This window comes from Bubalus kerabau, chromosome 15 (assembly GCF_029407905.1).
Source record: "Bubalus kerabau isolate K-KA32 ecotype Philippines breed swamp buffalo chromosome 15, PCC_UOA_SB_1v2, whole genome shotgun sequence".
Classification (NCBI taxonomy): domain Eukaryota; kingdom Metazoa; phylum Chordata; class Mammalia; order Artiodactyla; family Bovidae; genus Bubalus; species Bubalus kerabau.
The window spans coordinates 37,975,509-37,988,542 of NC_073638.1; the positions used below are offsets into that span (position 1 = coordinate 37,975,509).

Consider the following 13,034-nt stretch of genomic DNA (forward strand, 5'->3'; position numbering starts at 1 on the left):
GGGGCAGAGTAAATGAAAAAGAACGCGTAGATGAAGTCAGAGAACTAAGAGGGAGGAAAGGAAGGGACCTTATTGTGCAGCGTCTTTTAAGTCCTTGATGAGGACTTTGGTTTTTATTTTGGGTGAGATTGCAGCATAGTGAGCAAGAGGCTGACATCACCTGATTTATTTCCAATCGAACTGAATATTCAAAGTATTTGTTATAATTTTAAAAGTTTAACTTAAATTATTTCCCATCAGCTTATATATTTGGCAAACTCTTGTTTGTTGTACACAGAGTCAAGAATAAATTCTACATTTTACCAGTTATTGTGGGAGTGGGGGGGGGGGCACACAGGTGGGTCCCTGCAAATGCTAAAATACTTGCGATATGGCCCTTTATAGGAAAAAACTTGTTAACTCCTAACTTATGCTATAATTTCAGAGATGCTTAGTATTTATTATTATTGAAATTAATATAATATTAGCTTATAAAATCCCTTATGATTATACAGTGGAAGTGAGAAATAGATTTAAGGGCCTAGATCTGATAGATAGAGTGCCTGATGAACTATGGAATGAGGTTCGTGACATTGTACAGGAGACAGGGATCAAGACCATCCCCATGGAAAAGAAATGCAAAACAGCAAAATGGCTGTCTGGGGAAGCCTTGCAAATAGCTATGAAAAGAAGCGAGGCGAAAAGCAAAGGAGAAAAGGAAAGATATAAACATCTGAATGCAGAGTTCCAAAGAATAGCAAGAAGAGATAAGAAAGCTTTCTTCAGCAATCAATGCAAAGAAATAGAGGAAAACAACAGAATGGGAAAGACTAGAGATCTCTTCAAGAAAATTAGAGACTAAGGGAAAGTTTCATGCAAAGATGGGCACAATAAAGGACAGAAATGGTATGGCCCTAACAGAAGCAGAAGATATTAAGAGGAGATGGTAAGAATACACAGAAGAACTGTACAAAAAAGATCTTCACGACCCAGATAATCACGATGGTGTGATCACTGACCTAGAGCCAGACATCCTGGAATGTGAAGTCAAGTGGGCCTTAGAAAGCATCACTACAAACAAAGCTAGTGGAGGTGATGGAATTCCAGTTGAGCTATTCCAAATCCTGAAAGATGATGCTGTGAAAGTGCTACACTCAATATGCCAGCAAATTTGGAAGACTCAGCAGTGGCCACAGGACTGGAAAAGGTCAGTTTTCATTCCAATCCCAAAGAAAGGCAGTGCCAAAGAATGCTCAAACTACCACACAATTGCACTCATCTCACACGCTAGTAAAGTAATGCTCAAAATTCTCCAAGCCAGGCTTTAGCAATATGTGAATCATGAACTTCCAGATGTTCAAGCTGGTTTTAGAAAAGGCAGAGGAACCAGAGATCAAATTGCCAACATCTGCTGGATCATCAAAAAAGCAAGAGAGTTCCAGAAAAACATCTATTTCTGCTTTATTGACTATGCCAAAGCCTTTGACTGTGTGGATCACAATAAACTGTGGAAAATTCTGAAAGAGATGGGAATACCAGACCACCTGATCTGCCTCTTGAGAAATTTGTATGCAGGTCAGGAAGCAACAGTTAGAACTGGACATGGAACAACAGACTGGTTCCAAATAGGAAAAGGAGTACGTCAAGGCTGTATATTGTCACCCTGCTTATTTAACTTACATGCAGAGTACATCATGAGAAACGCTGGGCTGGAAGAAACACAAGCTGGAATCAAGATTGCCGGGAGAAATATCATTAACCTCAGATATGCAGATGACACCACCCTTATGGCAGAAAGGGAAGAGGAACTCAAAAGCCTCTTGATGAAAGTGAAAGTGGAGAGTGAAAAAGTTGGCTTAAAGCTCAACATTCAGAAAACAAAGATCATGGCATCCGGTCCCATCACTTCATGGGAAATAGATGGGGAAACAGTGGAAATAGTGTCAGACTTTATTTTTTTGGGCTCCAAAATCACTACAGATGGTGACTGCAGCCATGAAATTAAAAGACGCTGACTCCTTGGAAGGAAAGTTATGACCAACCTAGATAGCATATTCAAAAGCAGAGACATTACTTTGCCAACAAAGGTCTATCTAGTCAAGGCTATGGTTTTTCCTGTGGTCATGTATGGATGTTAGAGTTGGACTGTGAAGAAGGCTGAGCGCCGAAGAATTGATGCTTTTGAACTGTGGTGTTGGAGAAGACTCAAGGAGATCCAACTAGTCCATTCTGAAGGAGGTCAGCCCTGGGATTTCTTTGGAAGGAATGATGCTAAAGCTGAAACTCCAGTACTTTGGCCACCTCATGCGAAGAGTTGACTCATTGGAAAAGACTCTGATGCTGGGAGGGATTCGGGGCAAGAGGAGAAGGGGACGACAGAGGATGAGATGGCTGGATGGCATCACTGACTCGATGGACGTGAGTTCAGTGAACTCCAGGAGTTGGTGATGGACAGGGAGGCCTGGCGTGCTGTGATTCATGGGGTCACAACGAGTCAGACACGACTAAGCGACTGATCTGATCCTATGTACCAGGCACATATTATTTTAATCACCCCTCTGGAGGAACTGGTATTATTTAAAATTTATAGATGAGGAAATAGGTTCATAGTGACTTAAGAGGCTTGCCTATTTTTCAGCTGGGCCGGACTAGTTTGTATCAGACCAACTCTACTGCCTAGAACAACTAATCTAGAAAAGCCAAAATACACCAGAAATGTATCCATTTCAGGGCATTAGAACAGAGTCAAGCAGTCAGGGCTTGAAAAAACAGCCATCTATGGGGTCGCACAGAGTTGGACACGACTGAAGAGACTTAGCAGCAGCAGAGAAGAGATTGAAGTGAACTGAACCCAATATTCTGTGCTTTCTCCTTTCAAGGAATTTGCTACTGATTCATAACTGACACAGGGCAGAGAAGATGAGAAGCAGAGTAGTTACGAGGCTAGGAAATAGCATAGAGCTCTCTATAGTCTCAAGGGGCTGGGAGACCAAATATGGAATTTAGGGTTATAAAGACAGAGAGCATTAAATGCTTCCGAGCAAGATCCCAGAGAGAAGAGGAGAACAAAGATGCAAGCCTGAATTTGAAGCTGCCTTCCCCGCTGGAGATATTTGCCAATTTGTAAACAGAAGCCAAAAGATAGAGAAACCAAACAGAAATCCTCAAAAAGATTTCTATTTTGAAAGTAAAATAAAGCTGTCAGCAGTCTCAATGCTGGAGGGAACAAAACCAAAGAGTTCCGAGAACACTATGAACAAAAGAAACAAGAAAAGACAGAAAGCTTGAATAGTCCTAAAACTTTAAGAAACTTAATAATTTAAAACTTGTCCATAAGAAAGCTCCAAACTGAGATAGCTTCACCAGAGTATTCTTCCAAAGGAAGAAAAGAAACCCGTCTTACTAGACTATTTTAGATAATAGAAAAAAAGTGGGGGGAATTTCCCACCTTATCTTATGAGGCCAGTATAACCTTTATGCCAAAAACATGATAAAAACAATAATCATAAGGCCAACTCTCATGTAAGCATGAATTCAAAATATTAATAAATAAAATCCAGTGATATATATTTTTAAAAATAAAACAGTTCTTGATCAAATTTTCTTTATTCTGGGAATCCAGGGATGGTTCAACACAGGCCCATAATTAATTTACCACATTAACAGAAAAAAATGGGGGAAAATTCAGGGATCATCTCAATAGACACAAAAAAAGCATCTGATAGAATTCTAGACCCATTTCTGACTCAGAAGAAAAAAGTTTTTGGTGAACTGGGATTAGGATAGAACTTCGTTAATCTGATAAAGGGTACCTATATTAAACATTAGTGGTGAGCATGTTGAATATTTTCTCCCTGAAGTCATGATGGGGACAAGGTTGTCTACTAGTATCACTTCTATTCAACACTGCATTAGAAATCCTAAACCATATAGTTATGCAAGAAAAGTCTCATATGATTGGAAATAATAAGCCTGTCTTTATTCATTGATGACATTATTATATCCCTAAAGACTCTAAAAGGATCCTCAGACAAGCTATTAGAATTAATAAGTAAATTTAGCAAGGACACTGGACACATGGGTCAATATATAAAAATCAATTAAACTCCCATGGGGCAGCACAAATGGTTAAAAACATGGAATTTCTAAAAATTGCTACCTTTTACATTTTTCAACTTTAAAAATCAAATATCGAAGAACAAATCTAACAAAATAGATGCATGACACCTGCACTGAAAACATTATTAAGATAAACGATGACTCAGATAAGTGAAGGAATATATCATTTTCATGTATTGAAAGCCTCAGTATTATAAAGATGTAAATTCTCCTCATAGTGATCTATAGAGTCAACAAAATCTCAGTCGAAATCCTAGTATATTTTTTTGGATATGGAAATTTTCAAGTTTATTAAAGAATAGCCAAGATAATTTTGAGAAATAACAAAGCTAGAGAACTTACACTATTATAAAGTTACAGTAATTAAAATAACAAGTCTGGTATTAGTGTTTCAGGAAAGACAAATTGACAAGCAGAATAGAAAGTCCTGAAACAAATCTACATTTTGTCACTTAAAAGACAAAGGTGATAATACAGTACAAAGAAGAAAGATATATTTTTTTCAATAACTGGAAGTGGATCAATTAGATAACCATGTGGAAAAAAGCTGTCTTGATACGTAAACCACAATACAGAAAATCAATTCTAGATGTATTACAGATCTAAAAATGGAAAGTAGAACAATAAAACTGCTAGGAGGTAACAGAAGAGGGTAGACACCACCCAGGGAGTAGACAAGATGTTCTTACGTAGGACACATACAAAAAACACTAAATAAAAAGGAAATAAGTTGACATAAAAGGAAATGATTGTTGAATAGTGTTTTCAATAAGACACCATGATAAGCCACAGACAGGGAGAAGATTTCTTAAGGAATATTCATGTCCAAAATACATAAAGAACTCCTATTGATCACTAAGTAAAACGCAGATAATTACTGGGGAAAAAATGGAGACAAGATCTTCACCAGAGGATATCTGAGTAGCAAATTAACATGAAAAGATTCTCAACCTGATGAGCCATCAATGAAATGCAAATATTAAAACTACAATAAGATACTCTTCAACAGCTACCAGAATGATTTAAAACACACTACCAAGTGTTGACAAAGATGTGGATCAATTGGAAACATCTATATACTGCTGATGGCTGGGTAAAAGTGATACAATCTCTTTGGAAAATTATCTTGTGCTTCCTACTAAAACTGAACATATACATGCATACCTCCCTCTAACATCCAACAAAAGACATCAAGAATATTCCAGCAGCATAATTTGAAATAGACAAAAAACTGAAAAATAAATGTCAGTCTACTATAGACTGGATGAATTGATTGTATATTCATTCAATAAAACACTAAATGGGATAAGAGTGGGTGAATTACTACTACGCATAACAACAAATTAATCTTACAGAAAAATTTTGAAAGAAAACAGAAAACACATATGAGTGATTCCATTTACTTACAATTCAGAAAAAGACTAAGTTATGATGACAGAAATCAGTATTGAAATAACACCCGGGAAAAGCTGATGACTAGGCAGGGGGCTTTTGGGGTGCTGAATTCATCTGAAAAATGGTCACATGTATATATTCACTCTGAGAAAATTCATCAAGTTGCACAGTTGTGACTTGTGCACTTTTATACATGAGGGTTACACTTCAAATTTTTTCTTTTTTTCGCCATGCTGTGTGGCCTACCGTAACTTTAATTCCTCGACCAGGGATCAAATTCGAGACCAGGGCAGTAAAAGCACCAAGTTCTAACCACCAGACTGCCAGGGAATCCCCTACATTTCAATTTTTTTTTTAAAGGATTATTTGAAAGAAAAAGAGAGGTAGAAGAAATAAAATTCTGTGGGACTACAAGCCCATGTGTGAACCATCACTGCTTGCTTATCTTTAGATTTTAGCAGTAATTTAGATACTCTTCCTGGAGAAGGAAATAGCAACCCACTTCAGTATTCTTGCCTGGAAAACTCCATGGACAGAGGAGCCTGGTGGGGTCCACGGGGTCGCAAAGAGTCGCCCACGACTGAGTGACTGAGCACATAGATACTCTTTTAATTGGAAACTGAGAATCTTGGTGGACATGACTGAGGCAAAGGCCACTATTTAGGTCAAGAAACCCCAGTCCCTTTTATTTAACAGGTCAGATGTAGCCTTCCTCACTTCACCTAACAGTTACATCAGAGAATATAAGCTGTTGTGGTTATGCCATTTATTGTTTAAAAATAAGACTCAACCATTCAAAGGGGTGTTCATTTTTCAAAGTGTTATGTTTGAACAACTAACATTAAGTAAATAGATGTGATAAATAGTTAATGTTTCCGTACACACGTATGACAAGGATTTGATATTTATTAATGTTTATGTTAGTATAAAAAAACATCAGGTTTCAAAATAGCATATGGAATATAATATTACCATTTTTGTACTAAAATTATATAAACTATACATTTCAGTACACTGGAAAACTAGGAAAAGATCTATAAAGATATATATCAAAAGTTAACAAAGTTATTCCTTGATGTTTGATTTTCCTTTGTTCTCCTACACGTCTATTTTCAGTTTCACTGATACCAACATAAAGTGATGAAAAATCTTTAAAAAAAGTCCATTTTGTATGATTCCATATGTGTATATCTATCTATATATATACATTTCATAAATAAAACTAATTTCTAGGAGTATGGATAGGGATTTTCTTTGGAGACATATGTAATGACTAGAATGGTACACAAGCGAGGCTTGTAGGACGCTGGTGATGTTCTATTTTTTGTTATGGGTACTAGTTACATGGGAAGTTTAATTTGTGAAAATTCATTCATCTGTGCAGTTTTCTATTGATAAGCCCAGACTGTACCAGCAACATTTAAAAAGTAACTATATACGTTTGGTTACTGATCATTTTCTTTTCCTTTGCAATTAAAATTTATTTTTAAAAAATCTACCTAAATGAAGTTTTGGTTATTTTAATTCAGCTAAAGAAAAATCTTATGGCATAGAAATCTTCTGAATGTAATTTTATATGTCAAAAATTTGATTACAGATGTTAATTATTAGTGATATCATTTATATTTACCTGATAGTGAGGTTTATACCACTGCTTTAAGTCCCAATCCCAAAGAATCATCTGAAAGAAAAAATAAATAAAAGAATTCATTTAGTTACAAAATGGAGCATCTTCAATTACAGATACAAAAACAGCTTAAATTTTGGGAGAGAAATTGGGGAGGTGAGAATAAAAATGATCTCTAGATGGAATATTTCATTAATTACACAATCTGTGACTGAAAAAGCAAGAGAGTCAGAATAAAGTCACTGAACTAAGCTATATTAACCTTTAAAATATCTATTACCACAGAACCAAAAATATAAATCCAAAATCACATCCATTTACTAAAAATACCCCAAAAAGGAGAAATCACCGCTCTCCCCCCTTCCCACCCTCTCCAAAGGCTCATAATTTGTCATTTTAAACCAGTGTCAGTAGGTGGTGCTATTTCCCAAGCAACAAGGCTCTGTTGTCCAAAGCACCTTTAAAAAGCTTGCCTGGGGTTTACATAAAGCATGAAAGAGTGGATTTATAAAAAGTTACACACAACCCTTTTGATTCACAGATTTAATTAGTTTCCCTGTTTCTTTTCTTTATAGATTATTATCAATGATAACTTCTTAGTACTAGACTAGTTTTTTCCTGCCCGTCTCTTCCTAGCAGGCTGTGGGGCTACTTCCCCATCCAACAGTCACTGCTCAAGGAGACAAAATTAGCTCAAATTTGGCAAGCTATAGCTGCTAACTACGATTAAAGCTAATTTCTTTTAAATTTACTTAAATTGATAAATAAGTTTTTCCTTTTGCCTAAATAACTGATATAATGACGATTTTCTACATAGCTTTGAACCCTAACCGTGAACATAAGCCTAGTTAATTTGTAATCCAATCACACAATTTCTATGTACTAAAATATTTGTTTCTGGTCATAAGGCTCCTGATGCAAAAGATCTTAAAATGTTATCTCTTCTTTCATTGGTCCAATATTTCATTTAGGAGTTGACAGAATTTTTTCGTAAAGGTACAAATAATTTAGGCTTTGTTAAGCCACATAAGGTCTCCATGGCATATTCTTTGCTTTTTGTTTTACAATCCTTTAAAATGCAAAACAAAACAAATATTCTTAGCTCTGTGGCCACATACAAAAGGTTGCTAGCAGGATTTGGTTAGTGGACTACAGCTTGGCGACCCCTTTTAAAAATCATTATTTGTCATTATCATCAACTCCTTGTCAACATCCTTGCAGAAGGTCATCTCTTGCCAGTGAAGAGAAACATATTTCTTCCCAAAGAAAATCCAGACATACTACAACCGCTTACAAAATTCATGGACTAGTACCTGCAAAATTGCTATGGTACAGCAACATGAAAAGAATTTAATATATATTAGTAGACTCATCAAATTTACACAGTATTTTATACAGTCCTAAGTGTGGTCCTCATAGAATTGCTTCAGGCTGTGATTTAACCATCATATAAAGACATTAATTAATGCAGTTTAAGACACTAATAACTTCCTAAGAACATTCACATTAAGATTAGAGTAACCTAAAATCCCTAAGTTTCTTGTATACTTGTCATAAAATGTAGTAGAAGTGTTAGTTGCTCAGTCGTGTCTGACTCTATGACCCCATGGACTGTAGCCTGCCAGGCTCCTCCATCCATGGAATTCTCCAGGCAAAAATACTGGGGTGGGTTGCCATTCCCTTCTCCAGGGCATCTTCCTGACCCAGAGATTGAACCTGGGTCTCTTGCATTGCAGGCAGATTCTCTACCATCTGAGCCACCAGGGAATACATGTTCCATTTGTACGCTATGGTTACACAACTGGCTTTTTAGTCCCAAGTGCAACACCTTACTTCAGTCCTGATTTTAGCCTGTCCAAATTTCTTTGGAGAGTGGAATGTTGACTAGCCTATTTACCATTCTTCGCATCATCATGACATTTGTAAATCTGATGTTTCCTTAAATTCACCAAAAAAAAGGTACAGAGTGGACAGGAATGAAGACAGGACCGCCGGTTGGGTCACTAAAGATTACCTATGAGAGTTGTGTCTGAGTCTGCAAAGTTGCCTAACATGCTATTGTCCAATCCATAATCACACATTTCTTCTACAAGGGTACCATCAAATGGTGACATACCTGTGCCTCATTTCTCCTCATCATCAGTCTGAGTAGAAGTTGATTTCTTGCTAACTCCAGCATACTTTCATCATGAGGGTTTCTTAACATTCCTTGTTTCCCACCTGCTACTCTGGTTTTGAATAAACTCTTGAGCAGTAGCTCAGTCTTATTTGCAGTCACTTTCTCTGTGACCAAAAATACATTTGCCAAAAAGCAGCAGGTCTTAGTCTAAAATCCCCTGCATATTAGGAACTGAAGACTGACTTCTGTGTAAACTGGACAAGTAGAATATTAGTGATTTTGAGAAAACAAAATTTCTGCGTAAGTAGTAGAAGATGTATGATCCAGGAATCATACAGCTACAGCAAGACACATCTTAGAGCAGAGTTACTCAATGTGTGGTCCACAATAAAAAAGTACAGAAATGAACAGTAAATGTTTAGAGATGTTTATACCAATTTGATATAAAATTTGATATTTCATGTCATTTGAATATTGCTTTTATCTGTTGAATTTGCATTCTTGGCATTGTGTTACACCTTATGTTGCCAATCAAAAAAATAAATGGCTCAAAATTGGTTTCCTAAAGCTCAAGGTACTAACAAAAACAGTAACATAAATAACTCCGAATAAATGTTAAGCCTAAATCAAGAACAATACTCTAATACAAACTCACTACAAATCTGTGGGTGTGATAATAACACACAAAACCATAAAAGCAAAAATATTACTAAACCATACAACCAGCTAAAAACTGGAATTTTTTTTTTAGACTGCATGTTATCTACTTTGAAACTTTTATGACAGTCACGCAAAATGTGAAGCCTTTTTGGTAAACCAGTAGAACTTTTCCAGAACAATCACATAAAGCTTTCTTATATGAAACTGAAGATTTCTGTTCCTAAAATAGAAGTGGCATAAACTGGAGGCATCATTCAGATTCTGTGCTTCCCCAAAGGAAAAGCATATAAAGAAGATAAACTATTGCCAAGAGATGTGTAAAATTAGCCACACAGATGATAAACTTTATGCTGGAAGAGAGAACAGACCAAAAAATCTCCAAAATGTATTTACTATGCAACACCTTGGAACATCACAGAACTGAAAAGGCATATAAGGTAAGAGTAATTACTGTCATATTTGTACATAGCAAATACTTTAGGGGCTTTCCTGGTGGCTCAGATGGTAAAAGAGTCTGCCTACGGTACAGGAGACCTGAGTTCAATCTCTGGGTCGGGAAGATCCTTGGAGAAGGGACTGACAACCCTTCCGGTATTCTTGCCTGGAGAATCCCATGGACAGAGGAGTCTGGTGGGCTACAGTCCGTGGGATTGCAAAGAGTAAATGCACACATGGGATGAATCTAGACCAGTTCTTGGTTTATGTTCAATACACACAACAGAAGATGGGGGGCAACCTTTTTATGTTTATCATTGAAAAACCCATACTACAAAATAGGATTTTTTTCCTATTTAATCATTATTTTGTGAACAATGATAGAGACTTGGAAATGTGCTGGAATTAGTTTTCAATCAGTTATTGCACATCAAAGAAGAGCCTGGCTAAACAATGAGAATATCTCTTAACTGCAGATCTATCACGGCTTTATTCACAGAAAACGGCTGGTGGTTAAAACACACACGCTGGGCACGATTCAGTGGTCGAGAAATAGTGTAAGAGTAAATGCATTCAATGTTTGGCCACACAAAGTACATCTTTTCGGTGTGCTGTGGGAAAATGGAGTGCAAATAAAAACTATAAATAGCAGATAGAAGTATTTTTTGCAATAAAATGCAAAGAGCTTCTATTTCTCAAGTTTTTAACCATGACAATGCCCATTAACTTAGCAACAGACACAGCCTCAAAAGTAATCTTCAGTGAGAAATCTCTTTATGATTACAGGGTCTGTGTTGAATTTCAGTATTCAGAATCAACATCAAAAAAAACTACTTGCTGCATTCCACTGTAAATTACAATATTGCTTTAATTTTTTCAATTTAAGAAAATAGAGAAAAGAATCTGGTTGGATATACAGATTGTGTTGTATAGGTTGTGAATCTACAACACACAACCGATTTACTCAACAGTGAGCTAAAACAAATATCTTTAATATTGCAAACAATGTTCACTAATTTCATTTTTAAAAACTGAGTCATTTCATTTTAATACATTTATTTAATACTGGTAGGTAACCACCACACATACTGAATACACAGTGGATGGTGCATGAATATTAAAAGTTTAAGAAACATTGGTAGAAGCATTCATTCCTCCAGAATAACACTTAGCTCTTAAAATTTTACTTCCAAGTAGCCAGTATATGCTCTATATCAATTGTTCCGAAGTCAGCAAAACCTAAACTTCACTCTCAATACCAAAGGAAATCCTATAAATAAATATAAGGATAAATAATTCAAATATTATTAAATTTTGAATCAAGTAAAAAAAGAGTTTTAGTGACTATGGTATGTTCTCAAAACATGGTTATATTATATGATAAGACATCATTTCATGAAAGTGAAGTGAAAGTGAAGTCACTCAGTCGTGTTCGACCCTCAGCAACCCCACGGACTGCAACCTTCCAGGCTCCTCCGTCCATGGGATTTTTCCAGGCAAGAGTACTGGAGTGGGGTGCCATTGCCTTCTCCGCATTTCATGAAAGGATGAATTTTAATTGCTGTTTTTAGGAGCTTCCAGTACTCCATTTGTCTCTTTCCATCTAAATTCAAATATTACACAGTATCAGAAATTAGTATTTTCACACACTGTAGACATCTGTTCAAAAATACTTTTAAAAACAGCATTTTCTCATAATTTAAGTAACATATGAGATGCCTATTATTAAAAAAAATTCTTTTAGTTGATTTGATAAAGTAAACCCAAAACTGTGCTTTTATAAACTCAGCTTTTCTTTGTGGTTAAAAAGTTGAATCCTGATAAAAGTTTCTGTTTGAATATGTTTGTAAGTCCAACATGCTTTACAGAGCTCTATGAAACCACCACCACCACAGTGAAACATCAGCAGCACAACCAGGAGATGTTATCAGGTTCAATTACGTCAATGAGGTTTTACTTCATTGTTCCCTAATGTAGCCAAGAAGAAAAACATATATGTGTCCTCAAGTTAAGCTTACAGAACTGTGACATTTATGTGAAATTTGAAAGATTAGCTATTATGTAACAGCTGTGAATTAACTGTTAAAACATACTTTATTTTCAGCATTTTTCACTTGAGCTTCATGTATAAATCTAGGTTAATTTCTCAAATTTCAGTACTTTCAACTTTTTCTGTGCCTTTCAACTTTAGGCCCATTTAACTATGTTTATTGACCATAAACCAAAAACATAAAATAAATGGACACCCTAAAAAGCTAAGCTAAAACTGTACAACTGTACTTTCTAATAGTCTAAAGTGCAACGACAGTCATCTTGACCCCTGCATGACAAATGAAGGCCCCAGTCAGAACACCTGAGAATAAGGGCAAGAAAAAAAGGGTGTGTGTGTCTCTCTGTGTGTGGTGGGGTGGAAACCTGAGAATAAGGGCCAAAAAAAGGGGGGGGGGGCGGGGGGGGTGGAGACGAGTATTACTTGGAAACTAGCCTCATTTACTATTCTTACCAGTCAATCAAAACATACGCTTGCTGCTGTGGCGATCTGGACTGCACGCTATGCACCAGCGCTGTCGGGTGCCTATTCACAATGGCTTCTTTACTCTTTACTAGAATTCTTTGTGGTAAGCCTATTTCCCCATTTTACAAATGACACAACAGAGACTAAAAAGGTGAAGTACCCTGCCCAGAGTCACATGACTAGTA

At 36.3% G+C, this 13,034-nt stretch overlaps 1 protein-coding gene across 1 annotated transcript in view; it reads right to left on the reverse strand.

Annotated features, from left to right (window-relative positions):
- The window catches only part of PDE3B (phosphodiesterase 3B), a 173,505-nt gene that overhangs the window by 60,709 nt on the left and 99,762 nt on the right, over positions 1-13,034 (reverse strand). Inside the window, exon 2 of the mRNA XM_055548538.1 lies at positions 7,124-7,174. Within this exon, the coding sequence (XP_055404513.1) occupies positions 7,124-7,174 (51 nt within the window). The remainder of the gene's footprint in view (positions 1-7,123; positions 7,175-13,034) is intronic.